The sequence below is a fragment of the Mustela nivalis genome (genome assembly GCF_964662115.1).
Source record: "Mustela nivalis genome assembly, chromosome: 18".
Lineage (NCBI taxonomy): Eukaryota > Metazoa > Chordata > Mammalia > Carnivora > Mustelidae > Mustela > Mustela nivalis.
In genome coordinates this window covers 58736575-58750803 of record NC_139037.1, presented here as the reverse complement: position 1 = coordinate 58750803, position 14229 = coordinate 58736575, and the positions used below count along the sequence as shown (strand labels likewise).

General features: G+C 44.4%; 1 protein-coding gene across 1 annotated transcript in view; it reads left to right on the top strand.

Moving 5' to 3' along the window:
• Positions 1–3977: 3977 nt before the first annotated feature.
• The window catches only part of ZNF226 (zinc finger protein 226), a gene marked incomplete at its 5' end in the record, with an annotated part of 43877 nt that continues 33625 nt past the window's right edge, over positions 3978–14229 (top strand). The window contains 3 exons of the mRNA XM_082711158.1: positions 3978–4092; positions 10114–10208; positions 13659–13785. Of these exons, the coding sequence (XP_082567284.1) occupies positions 3978–4092; positions 10114–10208; positions 13659–13785 (337 nt within the window). The remainder of the gene's footprint in view (positions 4093–10113; positions 10209–13658; positions 13786–14229) is intronic.

Sequence of the window (14229 nt, the reverse complement as noted above, 5' to 3'; positions counted from 1 at the left end):
GATTTTTGTTCCAAGAATGGTTCTGGAGGAACAGAATGTGTTTTATTTTAAAGATTTTATTCATTTGGGGGTGCCTGGGTGGCTCAGTGGGTTAAAGCCTTTGCCTTCGGCTCAGGTCATGATTCCAGGGTCCCGGGATTGAGCCCCGCATCAGGCTCTCTGCTCGGTGGGGAGCCTGTTTCCCCCTCTCTCTCTGTCTGTCTCTCTGCCTACTGTGATGTCTCTCTCTGTGTCAAGTAAATAAATAAAATCTTAAAAAAAAAAGATTTTATTCATTTGTTTGACAGAGAAAGAGCGAGAGAGAGAGAGAGAGAGAGAGCACACAGCAGGCAGAGCAGCAGGCAGAAAGAAAAGCAGGCTATCCACTGAGCAGAGAGCCTGACATGGGGCTTGACCCCAGGACTTTGGGATCACGACCCAAGCCTAAGGCAGCTGCTTAGCTGACTGAGCCACCCAGGTGCCCCTAGAGAAACAAAATCTTTAGAAGAAATTTTCTGAATTGTGTTTTCTAGAATTCATTCTTGAATCTAATAGATACAAAGGCACTAATGACTCTACTTCCAATGCAAAATAGGGCACTTGCCATGGTGTGACATAACAAACATGTATGAAATACACATTTGATACTCTTAAGGAAATAACTATTGAAGACCTCAGAACGTATCAGTCACATTAAAGAGTATAAGGGGTTTGCTCCTAACTATGTTGGACAAAGCGGGGGCGGGGAGAGCACACGGCTTCAAATTCCAGCTCAACTGTTAATGACTTGAATGTTTCAAGTCATGCACTGGCTTCTTGAACTTTCCCTGCACATTGAAATAAAGTTCTCAGACACCAATCTGAGTGGCTATGCAGGCTGCCTTGCAAAACAGAGCAGGAGAAGCTGAAGTCTGCACATAGCTTTTGTTTTGTTTTTATTTGACAGAGAGAGATCACAAGTAGGCAGAGAGGCAGGCAGAGATAGAGGAGGAAGCAGTCTCCCTGCCGAGCAGAGAGCCCGATGCGGGACTCGATCCCAGGACCCTGAGATCATGACCTGAGCTGAAGGCAGAGGCTTAATCCATTGAGACACCCAGGTGCCCTGTTTTGTTTTTTTTGTTTTTGTTTTTGTTTTGTTTTGTTTTAACCAGAAAAGCAAGGACAAATGCCTAGAAGTGTGGGAAAGGAGTACAAAGGGATGGCAACTATCTTGAAGCCGTTAAGCAGGCTTGCATTCTCCCCTGCATGTAGGCATGCAGGGAGTCCGTCATGGGATAAGGGAGGAACAGGATGTTTGGGCTCGCAATTGTCAGGCACAGGAAGTGAGGACTGAGGGTTACATTCCTTCATAGCTCCTAATCTATACCCTGCCCCTGGGGATCATGGGATCCTGCTCCCACACGGCCATTGCGTTCAATAGCCCAAGACCAAGAATGCTGCTGATGTTCCAGCTGCTTCCATAGTTACCCCTCAGAGCTTACAATATGTTTTCTAAAAATAACTCTACATTTCCTTGTTGATCTTGGTGTCCCTAGTGAATAAAAAGATGGAAAGTCTACTGAATTATTATTTGATCTACACAGGTGGCAGAGTTTTAGGTCAAGTAAACAGAAGTCTAACTTGACTAATCAAAACAGAGGGTCACAGTTCCTAAATCAATTCTAAGACATGGCCAGTTTACAAAGCCAGAATCCTTTGGGTGAAGAAGAGGCCAGGTCATCTTGAGGATGGAAACTTCTGTACTGCAAAAGTGTGGGCTGTTAATCTTTTCTCCAGAGTACCCCAAAGGGACCTATGGCTATTATACCAGTGTGACTATGCCCTGAGAGGAAATAATCAGACTTTTATTTTTTCAGTGAATGAATCGTTGCTGCTCTCAATTGGCACATTGATGATATTGTGCTGATTGGATCTGGTGAGCAAGAGGTAGGAACTACCTTAGTTGTATCGACTTGCATGTAAGAAGGTGGGAATAAATCCCAGAAATATTCAGGAAGCCTTCACCTGAAGTAAAATTTCCAGGCATTCTTTGGTATATGTTGAACTGTCCTTCTCGGTGAAGAATGTGTTACATCTTTTTTTTTTTTTTAAGATTTTTATTTATTTATTTGACAGAGAGAAATCACAAGTAGACGGAGAGGCAGGCAGAGAGAGAGAGAGGGAAGCAGGCTCTCTGCTGAGCAGAGAGCCCGATGCGGGACTCGATCCCAGGACTCTGAGATCATGACCTGAGCCGAAGGCAGCGGCTTAACCCACTGAGCCACCCAGGCGCCCAGAATGTGTTACATCTTCCCACAAAAATGAGATACAATATCTGTGGACTTCTTTAGATTTTAGAGGTAATATAGCCCTAATTGGGGTGTGCCACTTTGCCTTTTATGAATGACCTGAAAGCTTTTTGGGCCCAGAACAAGAGAAGGTTCTGCAATATGTCTTGGCTGCCGTGTGCGCTGCTCTGCCACTATGCATTTTCCCTGTCATCCTGATGTCATTGGCTTCATGGTATGGTGAGATGACATTTGAAGCCCAATTAGGTGGCAGGAACCCGTGGGCCTCCACTCTGTCCTCCCAGATGCTGTGTATGCTCTAAATCAGTGTCCAGTATGTAATACTGTTTCACTGGACATCAGGGGCTGTTTTGTTTTTCATTCTCAATCCATTCAATACAACATCATATGGCCATCATTTGGAAGGAGTTAGATTATCAGGGACTGATACTAGAAAATGTTTATATTATACCGAGTTTAGAAAAATGGAAAGAGAACATGAGACTTCATTTTAAAAGTTGAATATGTATGTTGATAGGCATATGTAAGTTTATGTGGAGACAAACTTTTTTTCTTCAGGGAGAAGGATTCTAGGTGCATTTTTTTTTTCTTATTTCCCTCATACTATTTTTAGTTTTCAGTAGCATGCATCTTTTTTTTTTTTTAAGATTTTATTTATTTATTTGACAGAGAGAGATCACAAGTAGGCAGAGAGGCAGGCAGAGAGAGAGAGAGAGGAGGAAGCCGGTTCCCCGCTGAGCAGAGAGCCCGATGCGGGACTCGAGCCCAGGACCCTGAGATCATGACCTGTGCCGAAGGCAGTGGCTTAACCCACCGAGCCACCCAGGCGCCCCAGTAGCATGCATCTTTTAAAATTGCTAACTATAATAAAGATATTTTAACCAGAAAAAAAGAAAAAAAAAAACCTCTTAATGCTATAATATACTCCCCCACCTACAGAATCCTTCTCAGTGCTTTAGCATTAAATCATACGCTTTGGGAATCAGAATAACGCCAATGTCAAGCTCTGCAGCTGTTCTGCTTGCTTCGAGTTAGTGGACAATTTTGTAACTTCACTGAAACTTGACGTTTTCACCTCCGAAGTAGGGATAATTTTAATGAAAAGTTTAAGTGAGGGAAGAGCTATTTTCCATGAGGACAAGCTTCCACTTTGGCCCTTTACGCTGTTTTTCCCACTAAACTTGGGGCACATCAGGGTCTGGAGTAGGGGCGCGTAACTTCCTCGCTCCTCGCCGCCTCTCCCAAATTCTACCCCACCCATTCCTTTAAACTCTCTTTTAGCCTCCTATCATCAGATTATACTCAACATTATCCTCCTTTCAATCAACTAGTGTCACCTAAGCAATCGTTTCCCTTTGATTCCTTGAAGATTGTTCTCTCCTCACCCCTTCCCTTTCCAACAATGCTCCTGTCACAACTGGGAAGCATTCCAAATTCAGGAAGTTGTATTCATGGAATCACTTCGCACAGGACTCAGGCAGAGGGAACGCAGACTTTTAATGTAGAAACCCCTATAAGCACTCAAGAAATCGAGACTATGTGATTCCTTCCTTTCTGGCGTTTGGGGGAAGTAGAGACAAGGAGCTCCCAACAGCTGGAAGACCTGCTTTGGAGCGTCAGGCTAAGAATGTTCTGCCTTCAGCATTCTGGGAAGTGTAGTCCAGTCGCCCTGTGTGGTGGCATGAACTTCCGCTCCGGAAGGTAGATCCGATGCTTTCTGGGACGTGCCATCCAGACGCTCTCTGTGGTTCAGGAAGGCGGATCTCGTGCTGCATTCTGGGCAGTGTAGTTCGGGACTCTGTGGTCTCGCCGGCACTTCCGTTGGGTGAGTGTGAGGTTGCTACTGAATTTGCTTTGGGAGAGGTGCGTCAGTTCCGCCTCTCCGGCGCTTCCAAACTTCCTGGGTCCACTGGGGACCTGCAGCGACCCGGTGGTTTAGGGGGAAAGAGGCCTGGGCAGAGTATACAGGTATGGAGGGCGGATGGCAGGGGTGTGCATCTTTGGGAGAGACTCTGCTTTCAGGGTGGTTTGCGAGTCTTGGGGTGGGGTGGGGTCACCTATCGCCTGGTTTGAGAGTTTCTGCGCGTCTCAGCTCGCCCAGTGTCGGCCTCCCCTGCACCTACGGCTGCTTCTGCTTCCTGGGGTTGGGAAATCGAAAGAGGTGGTGAAAGCTGCCTCCATTTTGACCTCAAACTTTCTAGTTGGCTTCTTTCCAGCTTGTCTCGGCTCGGGTGGAAGACCCCGAGGGCAAAGCATCCCCTCGTGGGAGCCAGAACTACCCGCTCACGCAGTAAGGACTGCTCGGAGCGAGCAAGGCCCCACCCGCGACTGAGACAGTGATCATTTGACCTTCACTGCCCACCTGCCATCGCCCCTCATTTTCCTGGTATAGACCTGGAAGTATTTGCGGTACTTTGAAGACAGTCTTTGAGCTGTTTGCAGTCTTTTTGGTGTTGGTCTCGCTGAAATAAATTCCTTTTTTAATTCACCACCACTCGTTTCTCTGCTTGTGGATTTTGTCAGGGGCCAGAGGTGGAGTCTGGTCTGTTTGGGAATCCCAGAGCCAGGTGCTCCTGCACTCCTGTGTGCCAGCGAGTGATAGAAATAAAAATCTCAAAACTGTTTCTGGCACCTGGTGGATGGTGACCTTTCTTAGTATTAATTTCCCGAGGAGCAGTCAGTTCCCCGGGTCAGGGTCAGCTATTCCACTGCAGAACCTTTACTCTTCTCTGATTCCTGGGTGATGCTTCATAACCCCAGACCCCTTATAATCTCTCTTTTAGGAAGGTGAGGGTGTAACAGAACTGACGTGAGTTTGCTCCTTGGTGAGTCAGAAACTGTACCAGGTTAAATCATTGCACAAAGAAAGCTTATTTGCAGCAAATAAAGAGATCACAGGGAATGGCTTTCAAAGCTGTGACTCCCACAGAAGAGGGTGAATGGGTTCCTTTCGTTTAGGGTTAGGGGGGATATTTAGATAGGGAAGTTTTGTCATCCTCTGTAGAGGTGGGCAAGGTCAAGGATACACCGTAAGGAAACTAGCCTACACATACACTGTATGTTGTGTAAGTTAGGCTGAGTCGTCCCCCCCGCCCCCGGCCCCCGAAGTCACTCCATGGTCCTTCCACACAAGTATGAGTCAGGCTCAAAAGGTCTGGGTGGTCTGGGCCTGTGGCAGGTCTTGGCAGTTGTCATCACTTGAGGCGTGATTTTGAGTTTCACTTGCCTGAGGTAAGAGATAAGGTAAAAAGAAGAGCTTAAGGAACAATGCAAGACAAAGGTTAATGAGTGCAAGCAGGTGGGCATTAAACGTTAGGTCTTGGGGTCCAGTTGGTGGCAAGGGTTGCTTCCAGATTGCATGGAGGGAAATGGAGGTTTTAATTTCTACTGAGAATAGCAGCATGATCATGGCATTTCATAACATTCTCTTCTTTCCCCAGCCTGATTTCTCACAAAGGGCTGCCCAGAGGTGGGAGGAGGGACTCCTTGGCGACTGACAGCAAGGTTCCGCGTGAGTGGGATTTGGCATTTTTCTTTTACAACAATGTTCTCATCAGTCGGATAACGTTTGGGATGTGTAACCGGGCAGGGGCTTTTTTTTTTTATTGCCGACCTCACCAGCGATGGTTTTATACAAATATTGTGCCACACCATAGCTATGTGAAGGAATTCTGCTTTCTTTTTCTGTTCTGTTCTATAAAATGAGATTGAGACCCACAGAGCATAAATGATTTGCCCATAATCTCTACCTGTAAAGAAGCTGAGTTGGGGTTGGGATGGAGGCAGTCTGAGTCCAGAACTTGAGTTCTAATCTCTTGGATATGTTCTCCTTAAGCCACAGGAAGTAGCAGGAGTCAGACCCTAGATAGTTAGCACTTGATTCTGGATGATCTGAAAAGGCTAATGGGCTATGACTTTTCTGAGTTTTTTCAAACATTGTCAACTATTTTGTTTTACTTATTACTAATAATATGTTTTATGCTTATAGAACCATGATGCGAAATTCAGAAAGTACAGAAATATGAGGGAAAAAATTTTTTAAATGACCCATTAATCCACAATGTAAAGATCGCAAATGTGAAGCTTTTAATATATTTCTGTTTGGTGGTATTTGTATGTTTGTTTATAAGCATTTTACGAAATTATCACATATTTCTTTGTGTTTTTCACCTGGTGTATTTTAATGATGGAAAACTTTTGTAAGATCTTATTTTATTCTTTATTACCTTTTTATTATAATTTCTTTTCTAAACTTATTTTTTTATTATGTTCACTTAGTCAGCAAATAGTACATCACAAGTTTTTGTTGTAGTGTTCAACAATTCATTAGCTGTGTGTAACAGCCAGTGCTCATCCCAACATGTGCCCTCCTTGATACCCATCATCCGTTTACCCCATCCCCCCACCCTCTTTATTTTTAAAAAAAGATTTATTATTTATTTGAGAGAGAGTGTGTGCATGAGCGCACATCCTCATGCAGTGGATGGTGCAGAGGGAGAAGGAGGCAATTTTTTTTTTTTAAAGATTTTATTTATTTATTTGACAGAGATCACAAGTAGGCAGAGAGGCAGGCAGAGAGAGAGGAGGAAGCAGGCTCCCTGCCGAGCAGAGAGCCCGATGCAGGGCTCGATCCCAGGACCCTGGGATCATGACATGAGCCGAAGGCAGAGGCTTTAACCCACCGAGCCATCCAGGCGCCCCAAGAAATTCAGAATTTTAAGCAGATGCCCTGCTGAGCATGAAGCCTTATGCAGGGCTTGATCCCAGGACCCTGAGCTTGACCGGAGCTGAAATCAAGAGTCTGCCAATTAACCGACTGAGTCACCCAGACATCCCTTAAGATTTTATTTCTAAGTAATCTCTACCCAGTGTGGGGCTCAAACTTGCAACCCCAAGATGAAGAGTTACATGCTCTATCAACTAAGCCAGCCAGGAGCCCCTAACTATGGAAATTTTTAAACACTACGAAGAAAGAATAAACTAATGAGTTTCCATATAATTTTCTAATCCTTTTTATTATTCCTATTATTCCTATGGCTGTTTCCTGATATTTTAAGGCTGTAATTTAAAATTTTTGCATTGAAAAGTTGCAAAAAGGGGCGCCTGGGTGGCTCAGTGGGTTAAGCCACTGCCTTCGGCTCAGGTCATGATCTCAGCGTCCTGGGATCGAGCCCCGCATCGGGCTCTCTGCTCAGCAGGGAGCCTGCTTCCCTTCCTCTCTCTCTACCTGCCTCTCTGTCTACTTGTGATTTCTCTCTGTCAAAGAAATAAATAAAATCTTTAAAAAAAAAAAAAAAGAAAAGAAAAGTTGCAAAAATAGTGCAAGGATTTCTCATCTACTCTTTACCCACATTCCCTAGTTGTTTACATTTTGCCTGTTTTATGGCTCTGTCAGCCACATAACACCAGGAATATACATGGAATTCAATGACAGCTTATTCTAGCTTTCTTTTCCTTTTTTCTTTTTTTTTTTTTTTTAAAGATTTTATTTATTTGACAGAAATCACAAGTAGGCAGGGAGGCAGGCAGAGAGATAGGGAAGCAGGCTCCCTGCTGAGCAGAGAGCCCGATGCGGGGCTTGATCCCAGAACCCTGAAATCATGACCTGAGCTAAAGGCAGAGGCTTAACCCACTGAGCCACCCAGGTGCCCCTTATTCTAGCTTTCTGAAGGAAGGAAGCCCCAGATATGGATATCAGGAGGTATCTTGGGAAGAGGGATTAGGAGAGGCTGATTATAGAATTCTAGCACCACTTAGCTGATACTCTTAGATATTATGCTACATAATAGTGTTATCTATTAAATATTAGATATCTAGTAAGTTATTACTAATAGTATTTAATAGTGTTACCTATTCGATAATCCTGGAAACATTATATAGCATCCTGTTTATGTAATCCACAGTCTTGTAGTTAATTTTGTTCTGTTTTTCATTTAAAGGCCTTATAGCCAGTCTCCCCTAACCCATCTCAGTTCAAAGTCCAATTTTTTGCATTGCCTTGAGCTGTATATTTGTTTATAAACATTTTACAAAACTTTTATCATCTTTTTGTCCCTTAATATGGAATGCATTCCATAGCCTTCTTCGTTGATGCTTTTTTTGTTGTTGTTACTTTTTTTTCTGGGTGAGCTCTGTGCCCAGTGTGGGGCCTCAACTCATGACCCCAGATCAAGAGTCACCTGCTGTAGTGACTGACACAGGTGCCCCTGTTCTTGATGCTTTTATTTGTATTTATTTATTTATTTTGTAGATTTTATTTCTTTACTTAGGGGGAGAGTGTAAGTGGGGGAAGGGGCAGAGGGAGAGGGAGAGAGAGAATCTCAAGCAGACTCCGCACTCAGTGTAGAGCCCGGCAAGGGACTCGGGTCCCAACACCCTTGAGGTCATGACCTGAGCCGAAATCAGCAGTCGGACACCCAAGTGACTGAGCCACCCAGGTGCTGGTTCTTGATGCTTTTGAAGAGTATAGAGGGAAGTCATTTGGAGACAGTTCTTCATTTGGGGTTTGTCTGACGTGTACATGTTTAGGTTCTGTTATGTGTCGTTGGCAGGGATTCCACAGAAGCTTGAGGCATTCTTGTATTGCAACGTAACAGGAGCCAAAGGCTGCTGGTTTGTCTAGGTTTTGGTGAACTCAACTTTGTTGACTAGCTAAGGTGATTTCTATTAGGTTTCTCCATTGTGAAGTTACTATTTGATTAATGAAGCCTTCTTATGGGGAAGATACACTTGTTAGTGGACATCCTACTGTGAGGACAAGCTTCCCCTTCCCCTTTGCTTATTCAGTCATTCATTCAAAGTTTTGCTAATTTAAATAACATGTAGATGAACAAACATTTATTTTTTTTTATTTTATTTTTTTTTATTTATCAGAGAGAGAGAGGGAGAGAGCGAGCACAGGCAGACAGAATGGCAGGCAGAGGCAGAGGGAGAAGCAGGCTCCCTGCTGAGCAAGGAGTCCGATGTGGGACTCGATCCCAGGACGCTGGGATCATGACCTGAGCCAAAGGCAGCTGCTTAACCAACTGAGCCACCCAGGCGTCCCACAAACATTTATTTTTACCAATATACTTGAGGTATATTGTATATATCCTAGAATTCACCCATTTTAGTTGCATGAATCAATGATTTTTTTAAAAAGATTTATTTATTTATTTGAGAGAGAGGGGTTTTATTTATTTATTTGAGTGAGCGAGTGAGTGAGCAGCTGGTGGGGAAGAGGGAGAGGGAGAAGCAGACACCCCATGGGGCAGGGAGCAGGATGTGGGACTCGATCCCAGGACCCTGGGATCATGACCTTAGCCGAAGGCAGGCACTTAACCAACTGAGCCACCCAGGTGAACCCCTTGAATCAGTGATGCTTAGTAACTCTCCTGAGTGGTGCAGCCATTGCTATAATTCAGTTTCAACCGTTTTTGTTTCCCCATTCCTCATGCCCATTTTTAGTTAACCCCCCATTTTCACCCCTGTTACCCCGGCAATCACTAACCTGCTTTTGTCTCCATAGATTTCCCTCTTTTGGACATTTTATATAAAGAGAATCCTACAGTATCTGACCTTTTGTGACTGGCGTCTTTCACTTTGAGCAGTGTTCACAAGGTTCATCCATGCTGTAGCGTGATCCGCACCCCTTCCTTTTAATTGGCCACTAATATTCCATTGTATGGATTTGCCACAATTTGTTCATTCCTGCATAGGTCATAGGTCTGCGTTTCGGTGGTTTCCAGCTCAAGGGTTATTAATGAATAATGGCGCTGTGAACATTCGAGTATGGACTCACAACCGTCATCCCTGTAGATGAGCACCGTCCTGGGCTACGTTTCATGCCTTTTTCCTGCCTTCCTAGGCACCCTGCAAGGTGCAGCTCTGTCTTCCTGGGATCTGTGCAACGTAGGACTCTGCACGTGCCCAGAAGTAGGAGGACACATGACCATGGTCAGGGTGAGTAGGGCTTCCTTTCTCACTTTCCAGATTCCATCTCCTTACTCAGGTCGTCACACATTTTTCTGGGGATGACTCGAGCAGAGCTAAAGGCTTTGAGGACCTATTTTCCATCAGGGTCTTACTTTGTGCCTTTTGAATTTACTTCGTATGTATTTTTGGGTTTTGCTGTATTCTTATTTTATGGAGTGAATAAATGCCTAGAAATGAACAGTTCCCCCACTTCATTACTTCCCAACTAACAGATGAGCTGTTTTCATTTTCTCCTACTTTTATGCTTGTGGGCGTTCATAACTGAATTTGTATTCATAACATACACCTAATTTTAAATACTGATTTTTTTTTTCCCCTTTCATGTTATGTCATGCTCATTTTTTATGGTTGTGTCCCATTCCCATTGAATCGATGTACCTTTCTATCTTGAGCTCCTTCCTACTCAGAGACATGTCCATGGTTTAGGGATTTTACTATCTTAAGCAACACTGCAGTCTCTTTCTGCATAAAACCTTGTCCCCTCAGGTCAACTCTGAAAACACTCCAGCCCCCTTTTTGTCCTCACATTTGACATGTGCCACGTAGGCTATATTTTAGGTGGAATATCCCGCTGCAGCCAGAGCAGAGCAGGCTGGAAGTGCCACTTCACACAAATACTGCAGGAGGTTTGCACACAGGGAGAGCTGGACTCCGCCTTCCCCGTGCCTCAGTCTTAGTATCGGCCGGTGACTTGCACTCTGTGCTTGGCCCCTCAGAGTAGCCAAGGAAGGAGGTGTCAGTCTTACCTTCTTCTTAAGCATGTGAATATGAGAGCCCCACTCAGATTCACACAACAAGCCCAGGGCAGGAATGTGAGGTGTCCTGCTCAAGTGAAAGAGATAGACAGGAAGACAGAGAGAGTTCATTTCGGGCCCTCGGCCCTGTGGCATGTCTAGAGGGCTCTTCTTTTTTTTTTTTTTTTAATTTTATTTATTTATTTGACAGATAGAGATCACAAGTAGAGAGAGAGGAGGAAGCAGGTTCCCTGCTGAGCAGAGAGCCCAATGTGGGGCTTGATCCCAGGACCCTGAGATCATGACTGGAGCTGAAGGCAGAGGCTTTAACCCACTGAGCCACCCAGGCACCCCAACACTCCTCCTTTTTCCTCCTTTTTTTTTTTTTTTTTTAAGATTTTATTTATTTGTTGGAGAGGTAGCAAGGGCACAAGCAGCGGATGCAGCAGGAAGAGGGAGAAGCTGGCTCCCCGCTGAGTGAGGAGCCCAGTGTGGGACTGGATACTTGGACCCTGGGATCATGACCTGAGCTGAAGGCAGAGGCTTAACCGACTGAGCCACCTAGGCATCCCTGGATCACTCTTCTGAGAGAGCATCTCTACCAGTGTTGCTGCTCCCTGACCCCTGTCTCAGGGTATCTCTCTTCCTGTGGTCGCTTTCCTTCACTGACCTGCTCAAAGCTACAGACACGAAGACAGCAGTTAGCATAGGCGCTATATAAAAACCTTTAAATTCCTCTGGCAAAAGACACCTTATATGCAATTACCAGGAACAGTAACCTGGGGCAAAAATATTTACCACAGTGATGCCAAAAAGGAGACTGGCAACTTATGCATATGGTTAAGGGAAAAAACCCAGTGGCATGCAAAGAAGGACATGCACAGCCATGTTAAAAATGAGAAATACGAATAAACATCTGAAAAGTGTAGGTTTGTGGTTTTTTTCCTTTAAGATTTTTTATTTGAGAGATAGCAAGTATGGGGGTGGGAAGGGAGAAGCAGGCTCCCTGCTCAGCAATGCGGGACTTGATCCCGTAATTCTGAGATCATGACCTGAGCCCAAGGCAGCCGCTTAACCGATTGAGCCACCCAGGCTCCCCTGAAAAGGTAGTTCTATTAATTTACAGTCAAATAAGTGAGAATACTAATACAGATTGTTCTTCCAAATCAGATTGCCAAAACCATAGAAGGTTATATAACCTGCTCTTGACCATCGCATGGAGAACCCAGGTTGTTGTATTCTCTTGAAAGATTAGGGAAGTAGGAAAAAGATTGGGAAGAAAATCTACCATCATATGATCATAATTTTGAATGTGCTTATTTTTGACCTTTTAATTTTCTCTTGCAATTATTTCCAAGTCAACAGATGGGGAACAAAGCTACATAATATATGTTCTTTGTGGGATGGATTATAATGAGAAAAATATGTAAAACTAAATACCATTTATGCAGAACAGGTAAGGATAGAGGATCTGTTCTCTGAGATAACGCAGCCACACACTGTGATGAAAATATTACTCATGCTGGCAACACAAAGAAATAGTACTAATAATATCAGATGTTTTTTAGGCACTTAACTCTGTGCCCTACTCTGTTCCAAAGACTATAGGTATTCCCTTGTTTAATCTTTGGAAAGAACTCTGTCATAGAAGAACCACGTATGGAGAAGAAGTTCAGGCACACGGACAAAATTGTCCAGAGTACACACCCTTGGGAATCGCACTGAGGCCTTCGTTTCTAGAACATGGTGCCGAATGTTACATAGGGCCAACCATACCCACAGGGTTACCCAAAGCTTGTGAGTTTGACACATGTTAGAGCAAAGGGACAGGGTTCATATGTGAGAGAGGAAGAAGGTAGGTACAATCAAGTATGTTTGGGCTAAATTGCAAAATACTTCTGGGATGGTTGGCAGTGGGCACCGCAAAACAAAACATGGGTCATCCAGGATGTGTATTCAGAGCTCTTCGTGGTTACTTATAAGTAGACTGCATGAAGACACAAAAATATTCGGACATTCATCAACAGATGAATAGATAAAAGAAGATGTGGTATATATATACAATGGAATACTATGCAGCCATCAAAAGAAATGAAATCTTGCCATTTGCAACAATGTGGATGGAACTAGAGGGTATTATACTGAGTGAAATAAGTCAATCAGAGAAAGACAGTTATATGATCTTTCTGATGAGGAATTTGAGAGGCAGGGTGGGGGCTTTGGGGGTAGGGAAGAAAAAAATGAAACAAGATAGGATTGGGAAGGAGACACACCATGAGAGACTCAATCTCACAAAACAAAATGAGGGTTGCTGGGTTGGGGTGGTTAGGGAAAGGGTGGTTGGGGGATGGACACTGGGGAGAGTCTGTGTTATGGTGAGTGCTGTGAAATGTGTAAGCCTGATGATTCACAGACCTGTACCCTGGGGTAAATAATACCTTATATGTTAATAAAAACAATTTTTAAAAGAACGATCATTTTCATTCCCACACTTTTTGGTGAGGCTGAGGAAAGTCAGTGTATGACATTGGCAGGGTAGAAGGGGAAGGGTTTAGAAGCCTATGATGGACTCGAGTCCCTCAAATTCTGAAAGCGCTTTCCACCATCCTCGCCTCCTCTGCACGGCTCCACTCCCAGTGGCCACCAGATACAAGATTGAGGTTGCATGTGTTTGGTGTTGTAGGAGACGGTGACATTCAAGGATGTGGCAGTGGTCTTCTCAGAGGAGGAGCTGGCGCTGCTGGACCCTGCCCAGAGGAAGCTGTATGGGGACGTGATGCTGGAGAACTTCAGAAACCTGATTTCTGTGGGTGAGCACAGGCCCTCTATGGGTATGTGGCAGGTGTCTGGAAATACGTGTTGACTTGGTGAGTGTGTCAATGGATGGGAGACCGGTATGCCTCCGTGGGTCAGGAAGATAGCTGTACGTCATGTGCAAACCAGAGTGAATGAAGGATGTTGCAGAATACTTTTTGTCTTCTACTGAATGCCTGTCTAGTTACTTTCTATTTCACTCACTTTCTTGGGGTGCCCTTGGCATGAGTGTATGTTTGGGTCTGTGTACTTGACCCGTGTCCCAGAGAAACTTAACAAGCATTGTGGTTGTGACCATACTGAGTAAACACCCTTTGCCTACAACTTCCCTGAAATCTTCCACTGGGGGGCATTTTCCTTTCTGGGAAGAATACTTGTGGGATGAGAATTCTGATTCTGATTCTCAGATCCCCCCACAGAAGGAGGAAGACCTGTTTGCT